The sequence below is a fragment of the Pseudorasbora parva genome, chromosome 17, assembly GCF_024679245.1.
Source record: "Pseudorasbora parva isolate DD20220531a chromosome 17, ASM2467924v1, whole genome shotgun sequence".
NCBI classification, from domain to species: domain Eukaryota; kingdom Metazoa; phylum Chordata; class Actinopteri; order Cypriniformes; family Gobionidae; genus Pseudorasbora; species Pseudorasbora parva.
This window is the reverse complement of record NC_090188.1, coordinates 26194029-26221633: the sequence shown is the minus strand read 5'-3', so window position 1 is coordinate 26221633 and position 27605 is coordinate 26194029. Positions and strand designations below refer to the sequence as shown.

General features: G+C 36.0%; 1 protein-coding gene across 2 annotated transcripts in view; it reads right to left on the bottom strand.

Annotated features, from left to right (window-relative positions):
* Positions 1-27227, bottom strand: part of tasp1 (taspase, threonine aspartase, 1) — a 56434-nt gene extending 29207 nt beyond the window's left edge. For both annotated transcript variants that reach the window (XM_067421325.1, XM_067421326.1), the window contains exons 1-10: positions 27066-27227; positions 26511-26704; positions 25634-25701; positions 24857-24925; positions 22696-22816; positions 19666-19750; positions 19141-19220; positions 17517-17608; positions 3802-3975; positions 2116-2194 (exon numbers count right to left, since the gene is read on the bottom strand). In XM_067421325.1, the coding sequence (XP_067277426.1) occupies positions 2116-2194; positions 3802-3975; positions 17517-17608; positions 19141-19220; positions 19666-19750; positions 22696-22816; positions 24857-24925; positions 25634-25701; positions 26511-26634 (892 nt within the window). In that variant the 5' untranslated portion in view covers positions 26635-26704; positions 27066-27227. The remainder of the gene's footprint in view (positions 1-2115; positions 2195-3801; positions 3976-17516; positions 17609-19140; positions 19221-19665; positions 19751-22695; positions 22817-24856; positions 24926-25633; positions 25702-26510; positions 26705-27065) is intronic.
* Between the last annotated feature and the right edge of the window lie 378 nt (positions 27228-27605).

Genomic DNA, 27605 nt, shown 5'->3' with positions numbered 1-27605 from the left:
TTTGGTCATTTTTTTGATCACTGATGCTAATGGACCTATATGATTCAATGATGTATGCTAAGCTATGCTAAAAGTGCTACCGCCAGATACAGAGATTGGCTGAATGGATTCAAAAAGGGTAAAACTCAACTGTTTAACTCTAAGGGACATGGAAAATGAGCCTATTTGCAAAAAAAGTGGAGTGTTCCTTTAACTGCAAAAATACTACATAGTGCACCTTTAAGAATACACTTTAGGGGTAGGACATGCATAATTTTTAATAATATCAATGGCGAGATGGAAAACAACACCACCCTAAAATGCAATAGACAGACAAAAATCTCTCGAAAGCACGTGTGGCCAACAACACCACTCTTTTCTTTTTTGTGTGTTAACCAGTGGAAATCATGCATGCTGCACCCCTGTGCAACATGCCAAGCTTGAATGAATCACAGTCTCTCTCCAACGAGCCAGGTGTGTGTTCAATGCAGGGCTCAGGCCAGGCCAAAGGTGCTTTCACACAAGGGTGCCACAGAACAAAGGATGAAGGAAAAGAAAAGAAATATGGCCCCCATCTTAATGTAACGCTCTTTGGAAGTTGTGTAAGTGATTATGGCATGGGGAAGCATATTAACAGAGCACAGTTCCACAATTCAAAGCCAAGTAGAGTTTTTTTACAAGGTGTCTGGTTGTTAAAGCAATGTCGCTGCCTTGTGAAATATTATAATAAAGTTACAGGTGCAGTTATGCACCATGTCGTGGTTGTTAAAATATGTGCTGGGATAAATGCAACGATTAATAAATGTAATATCAACATAATCTACAATGCACTCACTATGTCCATATCAGGTATGTGCACACATAATTCAACCATCTACCTCCTCCTATAACAGATAGTTCATATAAATAATATTCATAATTCCTAATCATATTACAATACCATTATATAAACTACTGTTAAAACGTTTGGGGTTGGTAAGATTGTTTTTGAACAAAGTCTCTTATGTTCACCAAGGATGAATTAATTGATTGGATCAAAAATACAGAAATAGTTATATTGTAAAAATACAATTTAAAATAACTGCATTATTTGAAAATATAATTTAAAATGTAATCAGCATCATTACGCCACTCTTCGGCATCACCTGGTCCTTCAAAAATCTTTCTATGCTGATTTGGTGCTCAGGGAATTTATTTATTTATCATCATCATCAAAGCTATTATTATGTTAAAAACAGTTGTGCTGCTTAATATTTTTGTGAAAACTGTGATACATTTTTCATGAATAGAAAGTTCAAAAGAAATCACCCTTAACATTCAACCCTGCCCAATCAGTAAAGAAGCCAAAGCCTGTCTGACTGAATCTTGCGCTTAGATAGAAAGGATATTCATATCCAAAAAGCATATACTGTATGTACATAAAAGAAAAGATGATATCTGTGTTTGGGTGTATACGTCGCATCACAACACATCACTTGCTTTTATCTTGACATGAGGAGAATGGCTCTTAGAGCATCTGTTCAAGCATAATCGTCTTGTCCTCTTCCAAGCCACGAAAAACAATCTGTCTTTTATCATTACTGCTTTAAGAAATCCAGACATCCTCTCTGGGTACAATGGACACGTGTGCTTGTATGTGTTGTATGGAGACTTGAATCATGGCTGTGGCCTATTGACTTGGGCACAGGCAATATAAGAAGAAAAGCTTGTTTTATTCATGTGACAGAAAGCATTAGTTTAAAACGTGAAGTGCACGGCCTTGGGCCCCGCTCGCGGCAGGAATCCCAAGTAAAGCAGAATATCTCTTCTTTTGCTCTTGAAATATTTCCCTACAAAGCAATTGGCTAATGACAATAAGATGTTGAAGGACTGACGTCCATATCTAGGTCCAAAGAATGAACAGAAAATGACAAAGAGCTTGACTGATAAGAGTTTTGGATACAAAGTAATAGAAAGTTTAAAGATACAAAATGAGATTTTATCGACTGTTGTGTCGATAAAAAAAATACATTTTTTTTGGTGTACAAATTTCTTACACAATGACCCAAAAGTGAACGACTGCACCCTCGAAAACCTGTCAAAAAGCAGTAAATGTACAGTAATGTCAAACTAATATGACTACGGTGTGTTTGATACCTGAAGTACTCACAGCTGTAGAGTAAAGGCTGACGTCTCGGGCATTTTCAGCCCAGCAGCCACACCCAAAGTGAGCAGCCTGAGAGAAAGATTTGAAGAAAATATACGTTGAATAAGAATGTTTCGGCTGCCATTAAATAAAATAAATGTAAACATGTTGCGATTGTGCAGTAAACCTGTTTAGAAAGCACTCATACCCTACACTACATTTGTAACATGATACTGTTCAAAAGTTCGGGGTCAGTAAGATTTTTTTTTTTTTTTTAAGAAATCTATTTTATTAAGCAAATATGCATTAAAATGATCAAACGTGAGAGTAAGGTCTTTAAAAAAATACTATTTAAATAGTATTACTAGTTCTTTTGAACGTTCTATTCATAAAAAAAGTATCATGCTTTCCACAAAAAATATTAAGCGACGGTTTTAAAATTGATAATAAAAAAGCTGCTATTTTAAATGTACTATTTTGCTATATTAAGCTTTTTACTTATGTTTGATCAAATAAATGCAGGTAATAAATAAGATCATGAGAAAACCTTTGAACAGTAATGCTGTAGAGTAATGCTGTAAAGATGCATCATGTGCTAAAAATATGTGCTCAGTGTGAATAGGCCTATAACCCTATAAACTCAAAATATGCTATTGTATTTAATAGGGGTGTCACGAAATATCGTTGAACGATATATCGCGATATAAAAATGTAACCATATATATCGTTGATGGAAACGGTATGATTGGCGATATAGAGTTGTTTTATTAGAAGTTCCCAAAAAATGTCATTAAGGCATCGTATAAATAACTAATCCGAGTGTCTAATCCAAATCCAAGTCTTCTGAAGAGACGCGAACGATGGTTTATGATGAACAGATTTCCAGCGATGCACATACTGCGTGACGCGTGAAAATAACATGTGAGTAAATGCAGAATTAAAATTTGCAGTTTGAGAACGGTCATTTTGACAAGCTTTCTTCCGATTAGAAATGTGATGGTTTGCATTGATCATCTGAAGTGCACGCGCTGCCGGTGCTGTGCTGAATTTCGACCCCATACTAAATAATTACCCCCCCTCGTTGAAGACACTACCTGATTGACTACTCCAAACCCATCCCCCACAACTAACCCTAAACCTACCAATGTTAGGGGGTAATAATTTGCCGAATTTCTCAAATCATTTAAATCACCTTTAGTTTTAGTAGTATAATTGTTCAAAGCATTTTAGATGGTTTATTCTTATATTTATAGTGCATTAATAGCGGGAGAGGTGGGTTATAGTGAGCACTGAGAGAGATTCTGCCTGTATTGAAAGCGCGAGTAATGCGTGAGGGGAAAAAATGAAGTTTCATTTCTTTTATGGAGTTTCATTGACATTATTACATTAAACGACTATATATAATGTTAAATATAATGTATAATGATGCAATGGGGGAATATTTGTGGGTCCTAATAATAATAATAATATAGATAATAATATAATTATGTTTATAATAATAAAAAAGTAAAATAAAACAAAAAAAAATCTTTTCTTTATGTTGGCATAAAATATTGGGATTCATATTGTATCGTGAGTTCAGTATCACGATATATATCGAATTGTGAAACGAGTGTATCGTTACACCCCTAGCATTTAATATACAGCAAGATGGTCAAATAAAATATGATCAGACTCCAGAGAAAAACAACGGTCACCTGTCCAACCCGACCCGGGTGTTTCATGGCCAGACCTCCGCTGGATACCGCAGCCGCCACATTCCCTTCCCGATCCACAACGACCGCACCAACTGTATCCAGACAGGCCGAGTTATTCTCCTCACTTTCCACCATGAGGTCTCCTACTGGCTCCAAGCAGCCACAATCATTCTCCTGCACACAAAATTGCCATTCGATTAGAATTTCCGATCGCACACAGATAATAAACAGCACTTTTCTGCAGTCTGACACCCTGAGTTAATTTACAAAGTGAAATAAAAAAATATAATCTAAGTGTCAATGTACCGTCATGCTAAACAGTGGGCCAAAAAAGACGAACAAAGAAACTGTGGTTACTGGCAATTTCAAAAAAGGCACATTTCCAAAGCCTAGATTAATACTAGATTAAAACATACTGAACATTGCTTCCCTTGCAATGTTTTTTTTTCTTTTCTTGTCTATGAAGAAGGCTTTCAGACCCAGCTGGCTACCATAACCAAACTTGAACTTTGTCAAACTGGGGAACTGAAATACACGTAGCTATCTAGCTTGAGCAAATAAAGTCCAATTACATATCAGCAGCTGAAAAATGATCCTCTTGCTCTCATTTATAATGAGTAAAGTGGTCATTTTTAAAGGACTGTTTTCATTTGCTGATTGCTGTGTACTTTGGAAAGAAAGTTGATGTGGACTGAAAGAGTCATGGAGCCGCTTGACAAATTGGATGATCCTGGGAAACTGTGGAAGGGGACGTGATGACTTATAATTTATAATTCCATCTGCCCATGAACAAAGTGTCATTACTAGGCCATGGATCTTCAGACCTTGGCTAATTATTGCATGCAATAACTTTCTAAAATATGAACGAACAGGCTAAAACGGAATGTTATAATTGATCTCACCATCAGTGATAAATCTGACAAAATCAACTTCAGTACAACATCTGCTCAAAGACCTTTCCAAAGGGGAGCATCAATTTTCCTCCCCTTAATGGGTAGCTGTTTGTATAACCTCTATGTCCTAAAAAACATATTCTGTCTCTATTCTGTCTCTTTGGTGTGTCATGACAGAAAGGTGGTAAAAATCTTCAATCAAACTTAGTGAGAGAAGTTAACATGTCTTTAGTTGTAAAGATAAATAAATAAATAAATAAATAAATAAATAAATAAATAAATAAAATAATTGTCAGTTTTCCCGTTTTGGCCGATTAAATCCCAGTTGGTTATGATAAAAGTTGTTTTTAATTTCTCTTCCATTTAATGGAGAATTGTCAGGCAGATTTTAATGTACATATTAGGTACCACTTTTTTTTTTAAATACCATAAATTTTTGATTATTTAAAGCGTCCATAACTTTGTGTTCAAGATTTACAAAAATTATATAATGAGAATGTACAACATGAACAGGGCCGTGCACAGGGGGGTGGCCCGGTGGCTAGAGCCACTGCCCCTTTGCCCTCATCGGCTAAGGTGCCCTTCTTGCCCCCTTCCCTCCCTCAACCTCAGAGGATTCCCATAAAAGCGCTCTGTTCCGCTAAAAATCCACTAATTACACTAATCCGTTCCGTGTTTTCCCGCTCGCTCCGCAGCATCGCGTGGCTGTGTCCTCTCTCTGTGGAGACGACAGTTCCAGAATGTCGTCCCATTAACAGGTATATTCCAAACTACAATCCACATTACAGACAGTGGTTGATCCGCGGAATTAGTAGTTTGTTTCAACAGAGCAAACATGGATTCAAAGCTCCAGCATGCCAGCGGGTAAATCGTCATATACTGAATACTGAATATTTAGCTGACTGTTTGTCACTCTTTAACTTCTGTAAAATAGATTTCCAATTATAATCCATTTTACGAGTTAATACTAGTATCTATAACATACGTCATATTTATGATATTTTATTTAGAGCATATTAATCGTATACACAATAAAAAAAGGTAATGCAGGCTATTATATAAATTAGTTGTATCAGGGTACAATGGGGCAAAAGCACACCCTAATCAAATGGATAAGAAAAACAAATGCTTTTTCTTATGCATTTTTATCCCTATTTTAATTCCTTTCTATGTAAAGCACTTTGAATTTCCATTGTGTATGAAATGTGCTATATAAATAAACTTGCCTATAATAATAATGGCAACTTTTTCAAAAGTTCTAGCAACGTTTGCAGCATTTTCTGTTTATTTTGATGATTAAAATAATTAATTATTATTCAGTAAATATTAAAATGTTAATATAAAAATATTTTTAAAATACAGACACAAATGTTTAAGTAAATAATCTGAAAATATTGAATGTATGAGATCCCATAATAATTTAATAAAGTTTTATCGTTACAATATGTTATCGTTATCGTAACAACTAAATATATTTGTATTAAATTATATTATTATCATATTTTTATTATAAATATGATGTAACCTCTAAGATGGACACCCAACTTAAGATATTTACCAGCTGAATCTTAACCATGTCATGTCAACGAATGGAAGTCAGTCAGCTGTTTATCATCATGTTAATTATGCCTTTTACCCCAAATACCATACTTTTACATATTCTGTTATTAAAAAAATGTTGCGTATGATTTACATAAATCATAAACAAGACCTTTGACTCAAAATATATTCAATAATTTTAGTGATTCTCATTTGCTACTTAAATCTCCAATAAAAAATAAAAATAGAAAAGAGATCAAATTAGCACAGAATCGACTTTTTGGAAGAATAATTAGAACAACATAAATCCAATTAACACAAAAGCCTAACAATTGTATTTACAGTATGATTGTAAAAGGTTTGTTATTCATTCTCTATATTAAATGATACTCAACCCCTTTATAGTGCCCCTTTTTTTTGGGTTTGGACCACTGCCCCTCAAAATGTCTGTGCACGGCCCTGAACATGAATCCATTTTCCAAACCAAATTTTTTTGTCTTGCCCTGTTTAATTAATGGTACACTTATAATTATAAGTGTTTATATTGAGTCTATTTCAGACCAGTCTGGTAGGAACCACTGTGGAGGGGCACAGTCCCTGCGTGACTCGCCATAGACATAAACAGAGGGAAGTAGCTCCGGCTGCAATGTTCTTCCGCAAGACCCATGCAGTTCTGATTATTAACCATTAGAGCACCAAAAGTCACGGACTCCAGCTTTAACAATACTTAGTTTTTACAGTAGATTAAAGGCTGATATACTTAAAAAAAATGAAATGAAAACAAAATCGGGGCAAAATGAACTTTGTTTAGAGTTCATTTTGCGAGTCTGAAACAGCTTGCCAAAGCGAATTTTCCAGACAAGTTTGTTACGGCTGGTGAACTACCATTGGTCGATGGCGATTAGATAATTGGTAGTTTTGTGAGGAGGCACCGCATTCTTAAACATGCTTTATTTTAAAAATTCTTTCCGTTTTCTCATTTGTTTTGTTTCTTTTGTTATTGAGAGGAAAGTGTGCAGCACATATTTACATAAGCCCTATTCGCACGGGACTAGTATTATCTGGAGACCTCTGGTGATTTGTAATAATTGCAGAGAATGACGGTGATCTTAACCCCGTGCGAATCCGCCATGTGTGTAATTTATAAAGTAAAAATTTCCCGGAAATTACCTACCATATTTCGCCGAACAGCAAGGTTCTGTGATAATAGTAGTCCCGTGCGAATCGACATCTCTGTGATTTGGCCAGAATTAGGCGGATCGTATATATTTTTTTCAAGGTTTTTTTCTTCCTGTGCGCATTTCTATCTTTATCTTTCACGAAGAATGGAGGCTGCGTTTATAATGTACACCGTTATGAATCCCCGCACGGATTATACTTTCACTTTTGAATGAGTACCAATTTGGGAGCAAACACATTGAATGGTGTGTTTAATATTAACATCAATACTGTTCTTAATGAAAAACATAACAACAGAACAGTACAAGCTGTACAAGTTTTTTCGTTATATATCTATAACGAAAAAACATTTACAAGTCCTGACATCATATCCGGGAGAAGTCAGTAAATTTGAGTAAAATCACAGGCTTTGTTTATCCCGTGCAATTGCGCCACACAAAACTCAGATGTGGGGGAGAAATTTCTAAATCACAGAGGTCCCTAGATAATACTAATCCTGTGCGAATAGTGCTATATTCATCTAAACTTCGCTCTCAGCTGTGTGGGTGGCATCAGATGTTCGTTAACAGTATATTGCTGCTCACGTAATTTGAACTTCGTTTTACCCCTAAGCAAACAATGAAAAAAGAACTTTGCCGTGAGTATATCAGGGCCTTAAGACCAATTCACTTAATTCCATGGCATTTCCAGGTATGGAAATATGGGCGGCACTAGGGCTAGGATTCCAGGGAATATGTCTCTAATAGATTTAATTAACCCCTAGATGATTTTAAGCAACTTGCCTTTCACCCCACATTTATGCCTGGCCCTGCAAAACTTCTAAGACACAAAAGTTGCCAACTTCTGCAAATCCACCAATTATTGTCTTCTCATTGTGCAAACTTCTAAGACACTTAAAAAAAATACAAAGATATAAAACAAAAAGATTGCCTAATATTACTAAGTTCAATTCTAAAGTCATATTTTTATAAATCACAAATGCACCCGCTCATACATATCAAACAAGTTACAGAAACATCTTAATTCTGAGAAGCCTGTTAAATGCATTAAAATTGAGCGAGAACCCCTAGACCCCAGGCCATCCATGCGATACAAATGCATTACATCCACAGTAAAACAATAAATATGGCACTTATAAAATCAAACAAACCACAGGCCACTTGAGAGGAGACTGGGGGGTGTGTTGTTATCTTAATGACCATTTAATGCACAGCTTTGGAGAAAAGTCTTTACTGAAGTGAACTGAAGGAAGAAAGACCATGTGGCATCCCAGAGGCACAGATCATTCATGCAAAAAGAGCCAACAGTGATCACTCACTTCAAACTGATACTATCTTTAAAACAATCCGTACAAGGTTCGAACTCCGAACACGAATACCACATATACCAAACCAAGTTAGACTGCGGCGTATTTGTCTTTCTTGTCGAATAACATTTCACCCACATTTTCAGACACTGTAATTTGCAACTAATGACCCACGAGTGACCCATGTTTCGCTTTCTCATTGGGACCACACAAGCGTCACATCACGGATGGATCTGTGCTGGAAGCCATTTTCCCCTCGACACCTGCATTCCATGTGTACCTGTCAAATCACTTCCTTGAAAATTCACCAAAAAAGTAGGAGACGCTAACATGTTCAAGCACATTACGGGAAATAATTCAGTGGAATAACTTCAAGATGTTGGCGTGGGAAATTGGGCGGCAGGGTGGTTCTGAAGCACTATGGTCTCATATCGCATAAACGATTGACTTAAAACTCATGAGACCAAAAAATAAATTGAAACTGCACTGAAGTAAATGGGTAAAAAGTTAACAATTTCATGTCTACCTGGTGAACTCATGCTTTTCAGGTCAGTGACAAGAAGCTACAAAAGAGCAGAAAACTGTCACCCAAGTCAAATTCCTTGTGTGCAGTGCCATGTCAGCAGTGCAGTAAGCATCCATATGTGTGTTTCCTGTGATTGTGAGTAATTGAGGTCTCCACACCCCCCTTTAAGGTCGTCATTACCCAATGGGGTTTCCTCCTCTGGGTATATGTGGTGGTTTTGAATTAGAGGACTGAACAGATGCAGATCCTGTTATCAGTCGAGTAATAATGTCAGAGCAAATGCCTCCGCTGCACTGTGTTTAGGCCTAATTAAATGTGTTGAACTGAATGGGAGGGTGGAAACCTATAGATCATGGAACATTTATAGGAGAAACTTGCATTTTAGTCTTTTTTTAATCAGAGTTTAAAGAGCGCATATGTCAAAAATCAACAGCATATCCTGAAATGTTAAAGTTTTCCCTTTTATTAAAAAAACCTTCCAAAATCGAGTCTGATCCAGACCGACAAAGGGCATGACATTTTGACGGTAGCTTGGTTTCTATATCAGAGTAGGCTGCATCCTCTAAAGGCCACATTTGTCACATCAGCGTCACCCAATTCGAAGGCTCCTGCTCCTTGAGTGCCAGTGGTGATAGGATTTTTTTGGGAGAAAAATTGCCAAGTTAGACTTTTAAAGGGGTCATGAACTGGCTTTTTACATTTTTAAATGTTTTTTATACTGTTTTTTTATACTGTTGTCTGAGGTCAACTTATGACGTTCACATGGTTTTTACATTCAAAAACACCATAATGAAAAAAGTAATAGGCTATTTTCTAGCCTGGTTTTGAGCCTAGTTCTTTAAACGGCGTGCCGCGCTGAAGACTTGGAAGTAAAGGCCCACTGCTATGACTGGATAAGAGTTTTGCATATTATAATGAGTTTCGACCGCACCGTCAGTGCACATGGGGAATTGTTTTGAAAACATCCGGAATGAATCCCCCATAAATGTTCGACCCAGTGTCTGATCTTGAATCGCAGGACAATGAACCAACAACACCTCAAATACAAAGGATACTCCAGCCTGTGACAGCGTGGTAAGTTATTGCTAATTATCTTTAGTTAGACAAGTACACATAATCAGTAGAAATCAAAGGATTTGTAACAATGCAATACTATCACATATAAAACATTTTTTTTACTAATATTAGTGTTGCTTTATTCCTGTTGAATACAGAAGGCACATCGTTTTTTTATTCTCATTCTGTCTGCGAATCCAGTCTCGACCAGTGTCTTGTTTACAAAAGAATCCGCGGTGAAATGAAGTCAACAGTTGTGCAAAGTCTTACCCAAGTGAGCTGGCACTTCAATAAAAAATAAAGTTCAACTGCATTCCTGATATTGGAATCTGAAGAAAGCTTATGCAGCGACTGGTTCTTCCACAACCAGGCACTGCACAATATTGTTTGCTTGGTAGCTCGACCCGGTTTAGCTCCACATAGGCCTGTTATTTACCATGTGCGGGGCTACAGATTTAGGTGTTGGACTTTCGTTTCGCTGCTCTCTGACGTCAAAGAGAAGCAAACTCGAAGATCTCTCGTTTGATGAGCCAGCTGTCAATAAAAGCTTTTTTTTTTTTTTATAACAAGAAAGTTTTCAGCTCTGAAACTTACAAGGCAGGGCTTGACATTAACACCCGCCAAATGCGGGTAGATTTCAGCTGTGGCGGGTAAGGCAGCCACCCCCACTAGCCACTTTGGCGGGTTGAATATAATTTCAGCCAACAGCCAAATGAAATGCGAAGACCGTCGTATCACAAAATTAAAATTGTCTTACGATTCTTTATCGATCAACTTGCAGTAAGTGACTGAATGACACACAACAGAAGCGTGCAAGCTCTGTCACACACGCAATCAGTTCTCCTTGTCAGTGTTGGGCAGTAGCATCGCTACATTTATGAAGATCAAGCTCAAATTGGAAACCAACTGCCAAGTCGTGGATATACTTCACTTTCTACGTTCCTTTCTGCCTCGCGCAGATGCGCACAGATGCGCGCAAGCCTTTCAAAGTACTCCTTTGGCAATGAGCGCGGAAAGACGGGTTCGTCCCGTGCACTGGATACGCGCACTATCTAGAAGTTGACGTTTGTTTCCGAGCGCTCAGTTCGCTGTTGCACGCGTGTCATCAGCCCGGTGACAAAAGAGAAATCCTCTTCAAGTTTTAAAAGAATCTATTGTGTCTCTTGAATAAACACCTCTTATTAAAAGCATCGGGGTCCATGTTGGTACTGTTTGGAGCAGGTCTTAATTATTTTGCTACTGTAGCTTACTTTGAGCTGAGTTGAGTTGTAAATTAACTTTCTAATTTCCTGCTAAAGTCCCAAGTCTAAATTGAGCATAAATGCAAACACATATCATACACATAGGCTACAGATGAGCATACACACACTCTCAACACCTGGTTTTGTTAATATTATGGATCACATGTTTTTTTTTTGCCAAATCGATTTCGACAATTTTTGATTAGCCTAAATGAAAAAGTATCCATGTCTATCTGCTTGAATTTTATTGATCACAGAGATAGCGTTGACTGGAATGAAGTTGGTTCAATGTAAAATTAAATAAATAAAAACTAGCTTAGATGTAGTAAACTACTTTTGCCAAGTTGCTGTAGCTTATCTTGCTACATTTCCTATAGGAAGGTAGTAGCTTCAGTGTAGTGAAGCTTAATTTAACGTCGAATAGGCTATCTCACTCTGCATGTGAAAGTTTGAAAGGGTTTTAAATCTTCAAAATCAAGTAAAATGACTCAAAATCAAGTAATTTAGGCATGCCAAAGTCAACTTTAATCATATAAAATGTAATTTCCAAACTGCAAATTGTGGCCAGTGAAAATGCTGAGTGGCTAGTAACTTTGGAAAACCACTAGCCACGGTGGCTGGTGAGCAAAAAAGTTAATGAAGCCCTGCTTACAGGATATTCTTATATTACGATGACTTTTATATATCAAAAGCTTAAGGGAAAGTTAATTTCTCAATTCATGACCCCTTAAAACATAAAAATTGGGTTTCAGCTTAAAGAGATACACTTTTTCATATTAAACTATTTTATTCCCTTAAGGGGTTACTTCAGCTATAAGCATATAGCTTTCTATCAGTAGAAATCCTGGAGTATATTCGATTGATTGTTTAATTCAATTTGCGTCATCTGAGAAATTTTCAACAGTGTGAAGCTGCAGATTCTCAGACAACTCGTTTTTTGAAAAAGTGCCTCCTGCTGTTCTGAATATCGTATAACACCCTTATCCAAATGCAATATTAAAGTGTCGATCCATTCAAAGTTTTCATTTTAAAAATACATTTACATAAAATAACGATTTTGCAAACTTTGCATTCCCAAAAATATCATTGTTTTCTCTGACTAACAAAGCACCCAGTAGAATTTTTTTTTTTTTTTTGTCTAATTGAAAGAAAATTACTGATGGAAGAGACACAATTACAGATTGAACTATCCTCTGAAAAATATTATGTGATTTAATAATAATAATAATAATAATAATAATAATAATAGATTTAATTTATAACGCACTTTTTATTCTGAAGAATCTCAGAAGAAGAAAAAAGGTTAGTGACTGTACTTTTCATTTTCAATTGCATAAGTTAAAGGTTTGATAGAGTATTTCTGTGTCAAAAATACTCCTTCCGGTTTCTCACAAGTTTCGGAGAGTTTTTTTCGAGTATGGCTCGGCTTGACGTTAATAGAGCGGAAGGTCCTTGTATGGGCCGTACGGGCTCTTCTCCTGGTAGGGTGCGCGCGCGCGTGACTAGAGCGAGAGAGGAAATGCACGCCCATAAACACTCCGCGCCACGCTCCACTTTATTCCTATGGGTGACATCAAGCGACTTCAACACTTCAGCACAGCATTCCGGGAAGGCAGCGCGGCATTTGAACCGATTTGAACGCAGAAATGACGGGAAGCTTAACAACATCGCTTCAGTCGCGTCACAAAGTGGATCTCTATAGTCACTGCTGTCAGAACTTCACCAAATCATACCAAAGAAGTGTGTTTTTGACGGAGCGGTCCCAGCGATAAAGGTTCGGTCCTGCTTTGGAAGCAGCCGGTGAGTAAAACTGCTTCAAATGTCTATGCTGTTGGCTATCGTCGCGTGAGTAAACATCAGTAAACGACACGTTGCTTGCTTCGTCATTCAAATGCGCTAACGGACTCCATTGTTGTTCTATATAACGTTACACTAGTCTGACGTGCAAAACCGTTTTGCTTGCTACTGCTAAGGTTTAGTCGCATACAATAGTCAATAAACCGAATCATGTCCTCATAAACTGCGAGTAAACAAGCGCAAATGTTGACAGGCCACTAAATACAATACATACCACAGAGACGGATGTCCTGCTGTTGCTGTTTCTCCTGTTCAATTTATTTTAGCCTCAGATTTGATTCTGGATCATATCTATTAGCTGAGATTGATAGCCATGGGTTTCTCCACGCTTGAGGACGTCACCGCTTTGTTCGCACTCGTCATTCTTTAGCTCCGCCCACACGAAAGCCCAGTTCATTTATTAGGTACCAAACAGAGATCAAGTTAGAAGTGACCAAACACTTCCACGCTTCCATTTAAATACAGTTTCACGAATAGTTGAACGACTAAGTATGGTGACACAAAATAAAACGTGACGCTTTTTTAAGCGGGTTAAAAAGGATAACTATAATGTATGGTAGAATAGCACTTTTGAGAGTACCTCGACTCAGCGCAGTAAAAAGTCACGCCTGAAAAATCCTCCCTCACATCTCACAGATTTGAGGGAGGATTTTTCAGGTGTGACTTTTTACTGCGCCAAATGTAAATGTTAAAAATAAACACTTTAAAGCTGTTCAAATTTTGACTCACTAAGATGTGGTTATATATAGTTTATAATCTTTATTATATATAGATATTATATAAATGAACCATGGTGAACATATTGGATATGTTGGATAGTTTGTTTGTTTTTATATGGCCGATGCCGATATCTTAGAAAGCAGAGCGGCCAATAGCAAACATAAAGCCGATATATACTAAACATATTTTAAGTTAGAAATGATAAGAAATACATTTTTTGAAAAAAAATGTTTTTAATTCATCTCTAAATGAATCGATGAATTATTTTAGATGCCACCTTCTTGATTCTGTAATCGTATTACAATATATATATTATATATATATATATATATATATATATATATATATATATATATATATATATATATATATATATATTTTTTTTTTTTTTTTTTTTACAAAGAAATTGTTTGAAAAATATGAATTAAAAAGGAAGTAAACACTGTAACCTAGAGGGTTCTCAGTAATCTTTGTTTTTGAACACTGAGAATCATATTTTTTCCAATAAAGATGAGGTAACATTAATTTAACAAACAGCACACAGTGAAAAACATGAATCTCCAGTGAAGCTGAACTGACTGTCATGCACAGTACAAATGAGCACTTCGGAATATCTGACAGTTGAATTTGTCTAAAGCACTATTCGCACAGGATTAGTATTATCTAGGGACCTCTGTGATTTAGAAATGACTCCCCCACATCTGAGTTTTGCGTGGCGCATTCGCACAGGATAAGCAAAGCCTGTGATTTTACTCAAATTTACTGACTTCTCCCGGATATGATGTCAAGACTTCATTATAGATATAGCTATATGAAATCATAAACAGGCATCGATATCGTTTTGATTATTTTATAGTAATAAATAAACAATTTCCTTCAGTTAGCGAACAGACGCCATGAACTGAGCTCAGACCAGCGGCAGGAATCACATTTAATTTATCACGAGTGAGAAGCTGACAATATACGGCGGAAGATTCAGTTTCACAGCTAAATGTAAAAGCGCCTATTTAAACGATTTAAACAAGCTTGTCATTGTACTGTTCTGTTCTGTTTTTCATTAAGAACAGTATTGATGTTAATATTAAACACACCATTCAATCAGTTTACTCCCAAATTGATACTCATTCTAAAGTGAAAGTATAATCAATGCGGCTGTACGGGAATTCATAAAGGTGCGCATTATGCATGCAGACTTTATTCTTCGTGAAAGATAAAGATAGAAATGCTCACAGGAAGAAAAAAAAACTTGCAAAAATTATAGACGATCCGCCTAATCCTGGCTAAATCACAGAGATGTCGAATCGCACGGGACTACTATCACAGGACCTCGGTGTGCGGCGAAATATGGTAGGTCATTTGCGGGGGAATTTTTACTTTACAAATACAGACATGGCCGATTCGCACGGGATTAAGATCACCGACATTCTCTGCAATTATTACAAATCACCAGAGGTCTCCAGATAATACTAGTCCCGTGCGAACGGGGCTTAAGTCTTCAAGGTTTGTAAAAAAAAAAAAAATGTTTATAAGACATTCAAATATGTTTTAATGATATACATGCATATTTGCCCAATGCTGACGATAAATAATAAAATATTATAGGGTTTGCTTTCCTGTTACTAATAATAAAATACTTTTTTTTTGCATAGAGTTTACTTTCTTTATTTAACAGTTTTATCTAGCAACGTATATAAGACAAAACTGTTAAACAGAGCCCATAACTAATTAATACGGATGTTTCATGACCAGACTATTGAACTGCCGTTTACAGAGCCCCTGTCGGCCAATCAAATAAAACATATCGGTCTATTTATTTATTTATTTTAAGCCAAATGTCGGCCAATATATAGCCCGTGGCGAAATATTGGTCGACCACTGATTTTAGGCAGTTTGTTCAGCCTGTTTTGTTTTCAGACAGTTTAAAATAACTTTCAAAAAAGTCCAGTACAAATGTTACTGCCACTCATCAACCTGTCCTTCGTAGGCTAGACCGTCCCATTTAACAACGTTCGGTCCGACCATCGCAGCCTTCGAAGGACACAGCCTCTGAAGTCTGAGCCCTTTGAAGATTGCATTAATTGGGATGCAGTAAAAAAAAAAAAAAAAAAAGTAATCTGGCTGGATATCTCTGGGTATGCCCGACCATACTGAAATCTCATTTGTCCTTGCTACATAACTGTATATTAAATATAAAATATGGATGTGATGTCATAAAGCAGTTACTTGAAGAGAAAAATGCTACAGGATTTGAAATAAGTGTTAAACCCAGGATCCAAAATGAATGTTTTTTTTTCCATATGACAATTGCATTATTTATTCCAGATATATACAATTATTAATATAATAATAATTACATTAATATAGTATATAAATATTTAATAATAACATTAATATTATAGCATTTACTTGTTAATTTATTCATTAAAGGGGTACTTCAGTGCTGGGAAGATGAATCTGTATTTAAACTGGGTCATCAATGTAGTAGAAATGTGAAATTATTTTTGAATTTGGTGTCTTCTAGACTGAGAAAAGACAGAAAATTTATTTTTGTCTCATGGGGATGAAAGACTACAATTCCCAGAATGCTTCGCTGCCCTGTGAGGCCATTCCCAAAGCCACCAACTTGATTACTGTGACTTAGAGAAGACACTACAATTAAAAACTGAACGTGTCTGTTCAATATAATGAGTGAGTCACCGCGCGAGTATCACAGCACTGAGCACTAACTGCAGGAGCCAGATCATTGAGCTGAGCTCTCGTGATGAGAGCTGAGGTATCGTGACTACACTCGCGGCATACATTCACAACGCGAGTTCAGTCTGGCACGTTTCAGTTCATGCCTTTGCAAGCTTAACTTTCATAGAAATTAATCTGAGAAGTTAAAAGACTTACATTGCTCACCATAGCTCCGTTTAAATGAGTGGCTGTAGCTGCGAGCTGAGCTCTGAGTGTGATCTCCATCCCCCATGCGCAAGTTCAAAACATGCGGAAATGGCTCCCTCTGCTGGCTGTAGTCTTTAGCCTTTGGCCAAACATTCCTCCTATGATGCAAATATCGTCAATTTGCATCATAGGAGGAATTTTTCCAGAAATAAAATGCATCAATCTCTTGTCTCAGGGGGATATGAGGGGGGAAAGCACAATCATTTGAATATACTCCAGGGTTTCTACTGATACAAAGCCATATGCTAATCGCTGAAGTAACACTTTAAATTAAATATATTTATAATAAAAAAGGGTTTATGTTGGTTAATAATATAATTATGCTTATATTATTATTTATTATTATAATTATTATTAATTATATAAATTGTTTGATGTTGAGCACATTTATTTTAGAACCTGAGTGGATGGGATATCATTGCATGTATAACATATCATTTTGCACGTTCACTCACGCGTCCACACGATTGTCTTTTCCTCTTCGTCTCAACCTGCTCTGCCAGCTCCATCTTCCTCTTGTTCCTCTTATAGCCTGACAAACTGAACTCTGTAAAGTGTTGAAAAAGGCATGACAGTCAATAATAGATTTTACTCCACTGCTTTGACTTCCAATCCAAAAAAAGACCCACTAAATGCTGAAAAATGTTTTGCTCCTGTGGCCTTATTGCTTAGATTATTAGTATTATTATTCATTATAATATATTGCAGCAAGGGTGTTTGTTTGGCGGGAGAGTCTTTATTCTCACAATAAATCAGTATATTGGTGGAAATGCGGTTGAAATCCTCAAAGTCTCCCTAAATAATGGGACATGTGTTGGAGTGAGGTCATGGTTTTGGCATCAGATCATTTCCAACACTGACAACAGGCACTCTATCTCTGTCTGACACACACATGGGGCCCCTCTATTAAAGTATAGAAGCCATTGTTTACCAAATACTGCATTCCACTCCTGTGGAAATCTCTTAATCAAAGAAAATGAATCAATGAAATGGGCACAATTAAGTCATTTTGCAGAATTTGATTGAATGCAATTAGGGCAGCTAAAAAATAACACTGAGTCAATTGCTTAAATGAGATTCACATGTTTTCTTGCCAATTATAATGCAATTAAATTATTATGTGCAACTGTCAAGACTAACAACTGGGATAAAAGGCAGTGGTTTTGGTTAAAATAATTATTATAATAAATAAAAAAACCAACATAACAGATTCCTCATCTATTATACTTCATTTAAACTGTAAATAACCAGTGGAAATTCAGTTAAAGGACGATAAGAACTTCATTAGATTTTCATTCCCTAAAAGAATAGTGCTTTTTGGGGTTGCACTCAATATCAACATGTAGTTAAATATATATAATGAATACAAACCATCACAATTCAGCCTGCAAACTAGAGTCTGACAGTAGAAGTAATTGCACGTAAGCATGCAAATTTCACGATTACATAATTGCTGCAGGTGACAATATGAATGCTGAACAATTATGTCAAATGTAGACTTTTTAATCTTTAAAGGGATAGTTCACCCAAAAATGAAAATGTAATGTTTATCTGCTTACCCCCAGTGCATCTAAGATGTAGGTGTGTTTGTTTTTTCAGTAGAACACAAATGAAGATTTTCAACTCCAACCTTTGCTCGTATAATGCATGTCAATAAGGTCTGATTAGAATTATTAGAATTATTCATTAGAATTAGACCCCATTGGCATGCATTATACGTGCAACGGTTGGAGTTGAAAATCTTCATTTGTGTTCTACTGAAAAAACAAACACACCTATATCTTAGATGCACTGTAAGAAGATAAACATCAAATTTAAATTTTTGGGTGAAATATCCCTTTAATCTTATATTTTCAAGTATAAAATCAACACAAAACCAAAACAGAAGGTTAAAATAAAATTATAAGGTTTAAAGTTACTTTCCAAGTTCTAGTGGAACTTTTCTAGCTTTTCACCAAGTGATTAAGTTATTCCAAAGTATTCCAAAGATGTGTCCTGATCTTTATAATACATACAAATTTAATAAAAACACTGCAGTCAAAATAGCTGAAAGAAGAGTCTGGGTGGTCTGATACTTACTGGTGGTCATCATCTCTGTAGGGCATGCTGGGATCCCATGGCTGATGGCCCACTGTTCTGCTCCTTTGCCCACTAAGAAACTGACAAAGTAGAGACATGATTTAAAAAAAGGAGGAATTTCATCACACTAGAAAAAACGTTCTACTTTTATATTGGAGGTTTCCTGTTTTAACTTTAAGTTTTTAGATTGCTAAGATAGATTTAACTAAGGACTCTTGCATTAAGTAAATACTTTCTGAGGCCACTGCGATCTACAGTCTTAATCTATGATTGGCACCTATTTCCTGTAGCTAAGAAAATACACTTGCAACAATTGTCACAACAAAATAAATGCAGTTAGTCCAGGCATATTTTGTCTCGCACATAGTTAGTATTTGTCTGTGTATTCTGTGCATATAGTGATGGAAATGCTGTCGTTTTAAACCAGAATATTTCTCCTGCCCCTAAAGCATTAATGAAGTATGTCAGTGTGTGTATATGTCGAAGCTGAAAGCCAGGAAGCCAACATCAGAGAGCTCGGCTCACCAGGGAGGAATCCTGCCAGCTGATAGCTTCCCCTTCTGAGTTTCACTTAATAGTCTTCTGGCTACCAGCACTGGGTTCTTGATTCCTGATAGAAAGAGCAGCATTAGTATCACTTTTGCTCAAGACAGCTTTAAATACAGTAGATGGAACCTGCATTTGGCTTCCTCGTGCACTTTTGGTGAAGGATAATGCAGAGTTCATTGTACAAAAAAAACTAAGTAACACAATGTTTCACGAATATTAGTGTTAAACTAAATAAGTTTACTTCATATTATATGTGAATTAGCAGAAAATTTCAAGCTACTGCATGTCAAAACATTGTAATTGTTTCAACCAACATAGCAAACAGGCTGGTGGGGTGAAATCGGTCTTGTTTTGTGCATCAATTAGTTTAGAGTAGGGTTAAGTATTGTGTGGTTTTTTTTACAATACCAGTGCCAAATCAATACTTTAAAAATAATACCGGTGCCTAATTTAAAAAAAAAAAAAAGTATAAAGAGCCACAAAACTACGTTGAATGACATTAAAGCAGCACCAAGTAGGTTTTTCTCTCGGGGTTCCCCTACAGTTGGAAAATAGTGTTGCCTCGCTGCCTCATCAGGCAATGGTTTGTAAGGCAGTGTTTTGTGAATGAAGGCACCTCACAAAACAAATTTCGGACAGACTTCTAAGACAGTGTAAAAGTTTAATGATCTACAGCAAAATAGAGCGAGCTTTGGTGAGAACTAAACATATATTTAATTACTACATTAGTAACTTCTCACTAGAAATGACATCAGAAGTAAAAAATATTGGTAAAAAAAACATAAATTTACACACAAACTGACTAGCAAACGCAACTTTCGGACGCCATCTTATTTTCCTAGCTCAACTGTCACTGAATAGAAAGCACAGGATTGTGGGATATCAAAGGCAGCGAAGGATACTTAAATGCTGCCTTCAAAAATCGATCATATGAAGGTATCTCAGGAGGCAGGAAGTAAAGTTAACATTAGATTTGGACGTGGCTTGATGCCTTCCTGCCTTCCTGCCTTCAAATGTGTCCTCCGAAGGCAGCATTTTCCAGGTTTTGGGCGCTGCCTCTGTCATCCTACATCAGAGGATGCGCACGCGCATTTGTTGACATGACAACCATGATAGCCCTGAACACTGCAGGAGTTCACATGCAGATGTTCTGCTTGCGTGGCGTGTGAAATGTCTTCATCCCAGGTACAGTGGCATATGTTTCAGATTGTCATATGAATATCATTTCATGGGTTTTATTTTTTTCAAACGCCAAATGATCGCGATGCTCACGTTTACAAGCCAGCGTCATTATAGTAGCCTAGTCTATCGGTTACAGTTTTACAGAATCTATATGATTCTTCAATTCAATGTTTGAGTTGAGGGTAATAATCATATATCGTCAATATTATAATGTCAAGCTACCATAGATGAATCTGCAAATTTGAAAAATCGATTTGCATTATAGCTTGAGGAGAGACAAATAAACAAATATCACAGACATGTTAGGTACCCTATAATATGATTTTGTACGTCTTATGTATTTGTTTGCAAGTATGAAGCCCCTACCAAACTTTGGTACACGCCATTTAGACATAGGCTTAACGATAGTTGGGCTCGCACGCCGAACTTAAGGAAGTGGTGGTGGAAGTGACAAATATGCCGTAAAGCCGTCAAATTTTGTAGTTCTTTTTGTTCTCAGGTTACTACCCGAAACCCGAAGTTTAAAAGTATGGTTAAAAACGATACAGACCCCGTCAGGCTATAGCAGACGTGTCATTTAACCTTTTGTAAGTCGATGCATCATCACAAGAGTCTTTAAAATATATTATGAAGGTTGAAAAGTTACCTGGTACTGATTTAAATAATGTTTACATTCTTTTAAATTGAACAATTTATTAAAAGTATACTTGAATATATAAATATAAATAAATACAAAACACAAATTTACTTAAATTCACAATAAAACCTAAGCCACCTAACCCAACTACAATAAATAACAGGTACGGTACTAATAACAGCAAAGTCTGTATTCTTGGTATGCTATAAACCAGCTTCAAGTTTCAGTCTATATTTTGCAGAAATGGCTAAATATTTTTAGAACGTATCGTCTCCATTTCCATGGCGATGCGTCATATTGGCACCGGGTTTCAGAACTAAACCCTAGTTTAGAGTGAACAGAAGTAACAATCTATGTCAAAGATCAAGGCCAAAAGCCATATCAAATTTATTTATAACATTTAGGCTCCCCTCCCCCTCCCCCTCCCCCTGACTTGAGTTTGCCAGATAGGCTGCAGGATCCAGCAGGAACGTTTGTAGCTGCAGATCTGGCAACCCGGATGCCGAAACACTACTGACTTTGTGATTGGTCAATAGGTGGAGGGTGGAGCTTCAGGCCAAAACACAACAAGTCAACATCGACATCAGTTGAGGGCTGCAACAACAACTTTTAAAATATCCTGACCGGACTACTGTTGTCAGTGATATAAGTATTTGAAATTAACATGATTTCTTAATGTCTAGTGACAAAGCAGGGCCATTTTATGATTTACTGAAATACATTTCTTACATATAGTTCCTTTAAGCCAGGATTAGTTCAATAAGGACATTTAAGTAGCTGTTTTTAAATGTGACTTAAAAAAAAATATATATATATATATATGTATATATGTATATATGTATGTATATATATATATATATATATATTAGTGTGCATCTTGAGACAAAACAATGGCACTTACATATGTTAAGATATGTCAGTGCAAGTGGCGTTCAGCTAAAACAGCTTAAAAATCCATTAGTCTGGAACTAGGCTTAAGCCTTGTCTGTGAAACCGGATACATTTATTATCTACATAAACAAATAAAAACATTAGTCTTGCATTTTAGCATTCTTACACACACAAAATGCAATTAGCCACATTCCCATTAAAGGCTAAAGGGGTTGCAAGTTGGCCTTTATTTGTTTTGCTTCAAATTCAAATAGCACTTTCATCACATGACAAAAAAAGCTCAAACCAGCACCCACCACTCAAAGCTCCAACAGCTCCATAGTTTAAGGACTTCCCATCCATAATGCTGGCATCACACTCAATCTCACCCGAGAGGTTCAGGTTGGAACCGGTACCCGCATTGGTGAACGGGGAGTCCTGTAAATAAACATCAATCAATCAAATACATTTCTTTCTCTTCTAAAAGGAAACAAGCAGTGGTGGACAGTAAGAAAATAATTCTACTTTGCTAATGCACATTTGTTAATGTTTGAAATCGTCGCAGACGGGCTTTAGAATATTGTTAACTATTCTCTGACGCAGGGGAGTCTCAAGAGAAGCCAGGTTATCCAGGTATATTTTTTTATTTATATATATTTTATATTTTATGAAAAATCATTATTGATATAAAATCACATTATTAGCTGTTTGGTAACATAGTCAAGCCAAAGGCTAATCATATTAATTATTATTATGTGTTGACGTTGTAGAGAGCGATACATAAAAGTTCATAACCATTCTGATACATCAACTTGTATACAAGCCTATATAATTTACAATTCAACTTCCCCCTTCTGAATCAGTTTCTGTTTTCAGCCAAATCTATATGGCTGAATTAAACCAGTATTTCCACTTGCCATTGTACAGCCTTTACTACAGTAACTTGAGTTAAGCTGAGTGAGTGGAGGCGGGGCTAATCTGCATATTCACCAGTCTGTGTAAACAAAATGAAGCAAGGGTTACATTCAAGCTATTTTTTGGCATGAATCAATTGTTTTATCAAATGCTTAAATACTGTGTCTTTTTGGTTTTCAAAGATGAGTTTAAGGGATAAAATAACTGACTACAGGGGGACTTTAAATCCTTTACAAATCACACTGAACGATTCATTCATGAATTTGACCGATCCGATTGCATCTGTTCTGGAGTCAAAAACTCACTGATTCAAATCATCCAGGTCGAGCGAGTCTCCAGTTAACGATTCACTGAATTCACAAATCTGACTCAAAATTAACCAAGAACAGGCGATCCTCAGTGCGTGCACGACTGATGGCAATGAAGTAAGTTCCTAACTCCAAATATTATGATTTATTATTGTAAATGAAAAACACATTCAGACATCTTCTTGACTTTCAGTTGTTTGTGAACTAAATCAGCTGTGTCCACATATATGTATTACCATCTGAACAGGGTAGATTTTGGGTAATAAACTAAACATTGTTAAAATAACACAAATGAATGCCACTGCATCTTCCCCACTGCATGGTGGTTTCAAATGATATGAAACTAGTGTATATGTATATGTATATATATATATATATATATATATATATATATATATATATATATATATATATATATATATATATATATATATATATATATAAAGGTATATTTTTACTTACACACTGGAATTATCAGTGCATGGCAAGTTTTGGTAATAAAACAAAATATAATGTTTTCTTATTTGCAGACCAATACATATTGTTATATAATCTTCCTTATTGACTAGTGCTGGTTACTTGACAATTCATAATAAGTCATAATTTTGTCAGTACGTTTTACTTTTAATATTTAAGGACAATAAAAATCAAGTACTTTAACTCAAGCAAAATTTAAAAGGAGTACTTAATACTGAACCTTTTACTTGAGTAATATTTTATTAGGGTATCTGTACTTTTCCTCAAGCACTTGATTTGTGTACTTCATCCAGCACTGAAAACGATACACAGAAAAATACTTAAATGGTAACACGTTAGTTTATCCCTAAAGTTTATCCTACCTAAACAAGTACTTTACTAACTATTAATAAGCAGTAATTAAGAGTTTGAGGCAAAGGGGAAACATTTACAGTCTTTTCAATGACATGCATTGTATAAAGGTCCTAGATCACAAGTCATTTTTATAATTCACACTTTTAAAATGTTTTATGGAATTTTTGAAAGATTTTTAAAGATTTTTAAGAATCTTATTTTAATTAGTAAAAATGACAAAAGCACATTATACAAGTATTAAAAATAAATTAAAACTGAAAGGGTAAAAATAACAGATTATATATATATATATATATATATATATATATATATATATATATATATATATATATACTTCCTTATCCCATTAACATCTCAAATGTTTACTATACATTTTCTATCAATTTCTTTGTGAATCTATTGAGTTGTTGTGATCCACTATCACCTCTAGCTCTATTAGAGCTGCTGTCACTGCCTCCAGTGCCAATCCTCCAGCTCTGAGCCTGTCCACAGCCTGAAACACATTAAATCACAACTGATGACAGCAACCTCATGTCTGCCAGCGCCTAAAACCAACTCAGTGAGTGTTCTGCTCTACTTCAGGGTTCTAGAGTTTTATGCAGAAAACATCACACTGAATTAATCTAGACAAAACATCAGACAAATTTGATAATCCAACACCAAGCGCTTAAAAAGCAAATAAAGCTGCAGTGTTTTCCACTTGACAAGCTTGAAGTAGAGAGGGTGGAATGGTATATTAAGCCGGGCAGCAGCTCACGGGTCGTTGCTGGTGTCATGTTATCAACACATAACTCAAATTCCCTGGCACAGGTGTTTTACTCCAGCCTGATCCCTTCTTTTCATCCTTTACACGGCACTTTGGACAGGGAAAAGCATTGCAGTGCAACTTGCCAACCTATGCATTACTGTTCGTTGCAAAATCATCCGTTAGAATTTTGTTAGCATATCTTAGATTTGGTATATTGACAATGTAATAACAGTCTGCAAAAGCAAGCAAGGGAGAATGGGTGTTTAAAATGTTACACAACACGTATCTGAAATCATGCAATCTGAGCTGGGAATGAAAGCTGATTATTTCATTGAACTGACGTCTTGTCGACATGACCTCTGGCAGAGCTATCCAAAGGTTACAAGGCATCGCAGAAAGGCAGAAATACCTTAAGGCATCAAGTTTTGAATTAAAGAATCACATGTAACTCACTCTCTGGCAAGCTCTCTTGCACACATGTTTGTATTCCTTGGCTTTGGATTCTGAATGATACCCTGCCCCTGTGGAGATAAAACCATCAAAAATAAGACAAGTGAGGCTCTTCAGCTGTTAACAGTTTGTAGTTTCATACATGAGAAGTAAATATGATCCTAAAAATTTAAGAAATCTTTTGCCAAAAAAAGTTGTGTCCATACTTAGTTGGCTTCATGTCAATCCAAACACATTTGTTATTTTTCCATTCATTTCCACACAATGCTCATAGTGACCATCTGTTAAGTTGTATAAAAGACAAAAAAACTAAATAAAAAGTACCATACACATAGCCCTTATATTTCAATACTTCAGAAGCTATACTAAATTGATAGATAATAATCAAAGACCATCGTCATCAATGTCAAAGGCCATAGTTTCAAAGGCCATGTTGTAACTGAAAGTGGCATGCTGGTTGAAAAAGTTTGCAGATTGACATTTGAGAGCAGCAGCAAAAGGAAAAAATGATCAGTAAGTAATAACTTAAAATAACAGCCTGTTAGGCTTTTGTATGCTTTGAGAAGTGGAATACAGTCATATTGACTTCTTTTGTTGTACTTGTACAGTGGGGTTTATTTTTTATTTTTTTGGCTCCTTTTGAAGCTTGACAGATGTGACCATTATATGAAGAGTTATTATATGGAAATGACTTAAATCTTTAATTTTGTGTGTTCCATGGACAAAAATAACAACATACTAGTTTGGAAAGACATATTGGTAAATAATTACATATATTTCAGTGAAATTTTAGGGAATCTTCACAATTACTCATTCAACATAAAAACAGAAATGTCTTGAAGCCGCTGTCTGAATAATTCCCAAAGGGACACTAATTTACCTGCATGCACCAGCACAAACCCCATCGCTTCATGACGGGAGATGGTGCTGTTCAGTGTAGACCCTGAATTGTTTTGTGGAGACACAGTCTCCTTGCAATCTGTCGAGTTTTCTAGATTTTCCATGACCCGTAGTTAATGTAGCTTGCATTTTGACCCATCATTCACTCATAATTCCAACACAATTATTCAAGTCCTGAAAGAAAAGAAAGTAGGTTATCAAACCTTCAGAATTCAATGTATATATAAAGAAATATAAGCTATATATCTAATTCAGTTAAGTTAGTAATAATGACATGTTACACACTGACACTTGAAACATTGACAGATTCCTTGGACTTTAATGCATCTCTTCAAATTTTATAGCTTATTACTTTTGAATAGTAAAATTCGTATAAGACACATGCCTTGAGGAGCATAATAAACGAAAGAACTTACTGTTTGCTCACACTCACACTCTTATATTTGATTTAGCTGAAGATCTTTTGATGTACATCAACTACTGCCAATTTCAGCCCCACAAAACAGAATGAAAGAATGAAGACTGCAAAACTCACTCGCATGAAGACTTCAGGTGCATGACGGCAGAAGATCGCCACAGTCATACGCATGGTTCAGCATCTCTACTGATAACACACGCATACAGATTGCACTAAATTATGAGTGTAGTTGTGTGTCTGCTGCATGATTGTGATGTGATGACGAGCGGCGCATGTGCTCTCGTCACACCAAAATACTTCCTGGTTCAGTGGCACATATGACCGTGCGACTGCAGCAGCGCCCCCCTGCGGCAGAGTAATGAACTGCGTTACATCAAATAGAAAGGGGACAAGGACAAGTTTTTTTACACAGACAATGAAAATGATTTATTCTATTTTATTTGAGTTATTTACTATTAGTGTAATAGTGTTCACCAAAACAATTTTAATAGCATAAAATATCAGAACATGCATTTCATTACAAAGAGCTTTCATTATTTACAGTGTCTCATCCAGATATTTTATGCTGGTTGTGAAACTATAGGGAATATAGCCTGAAAATGTACTTTAGAAAACAAAATGGTATATAACTTCTAGAGTAGTTGTAAATTTATAGAG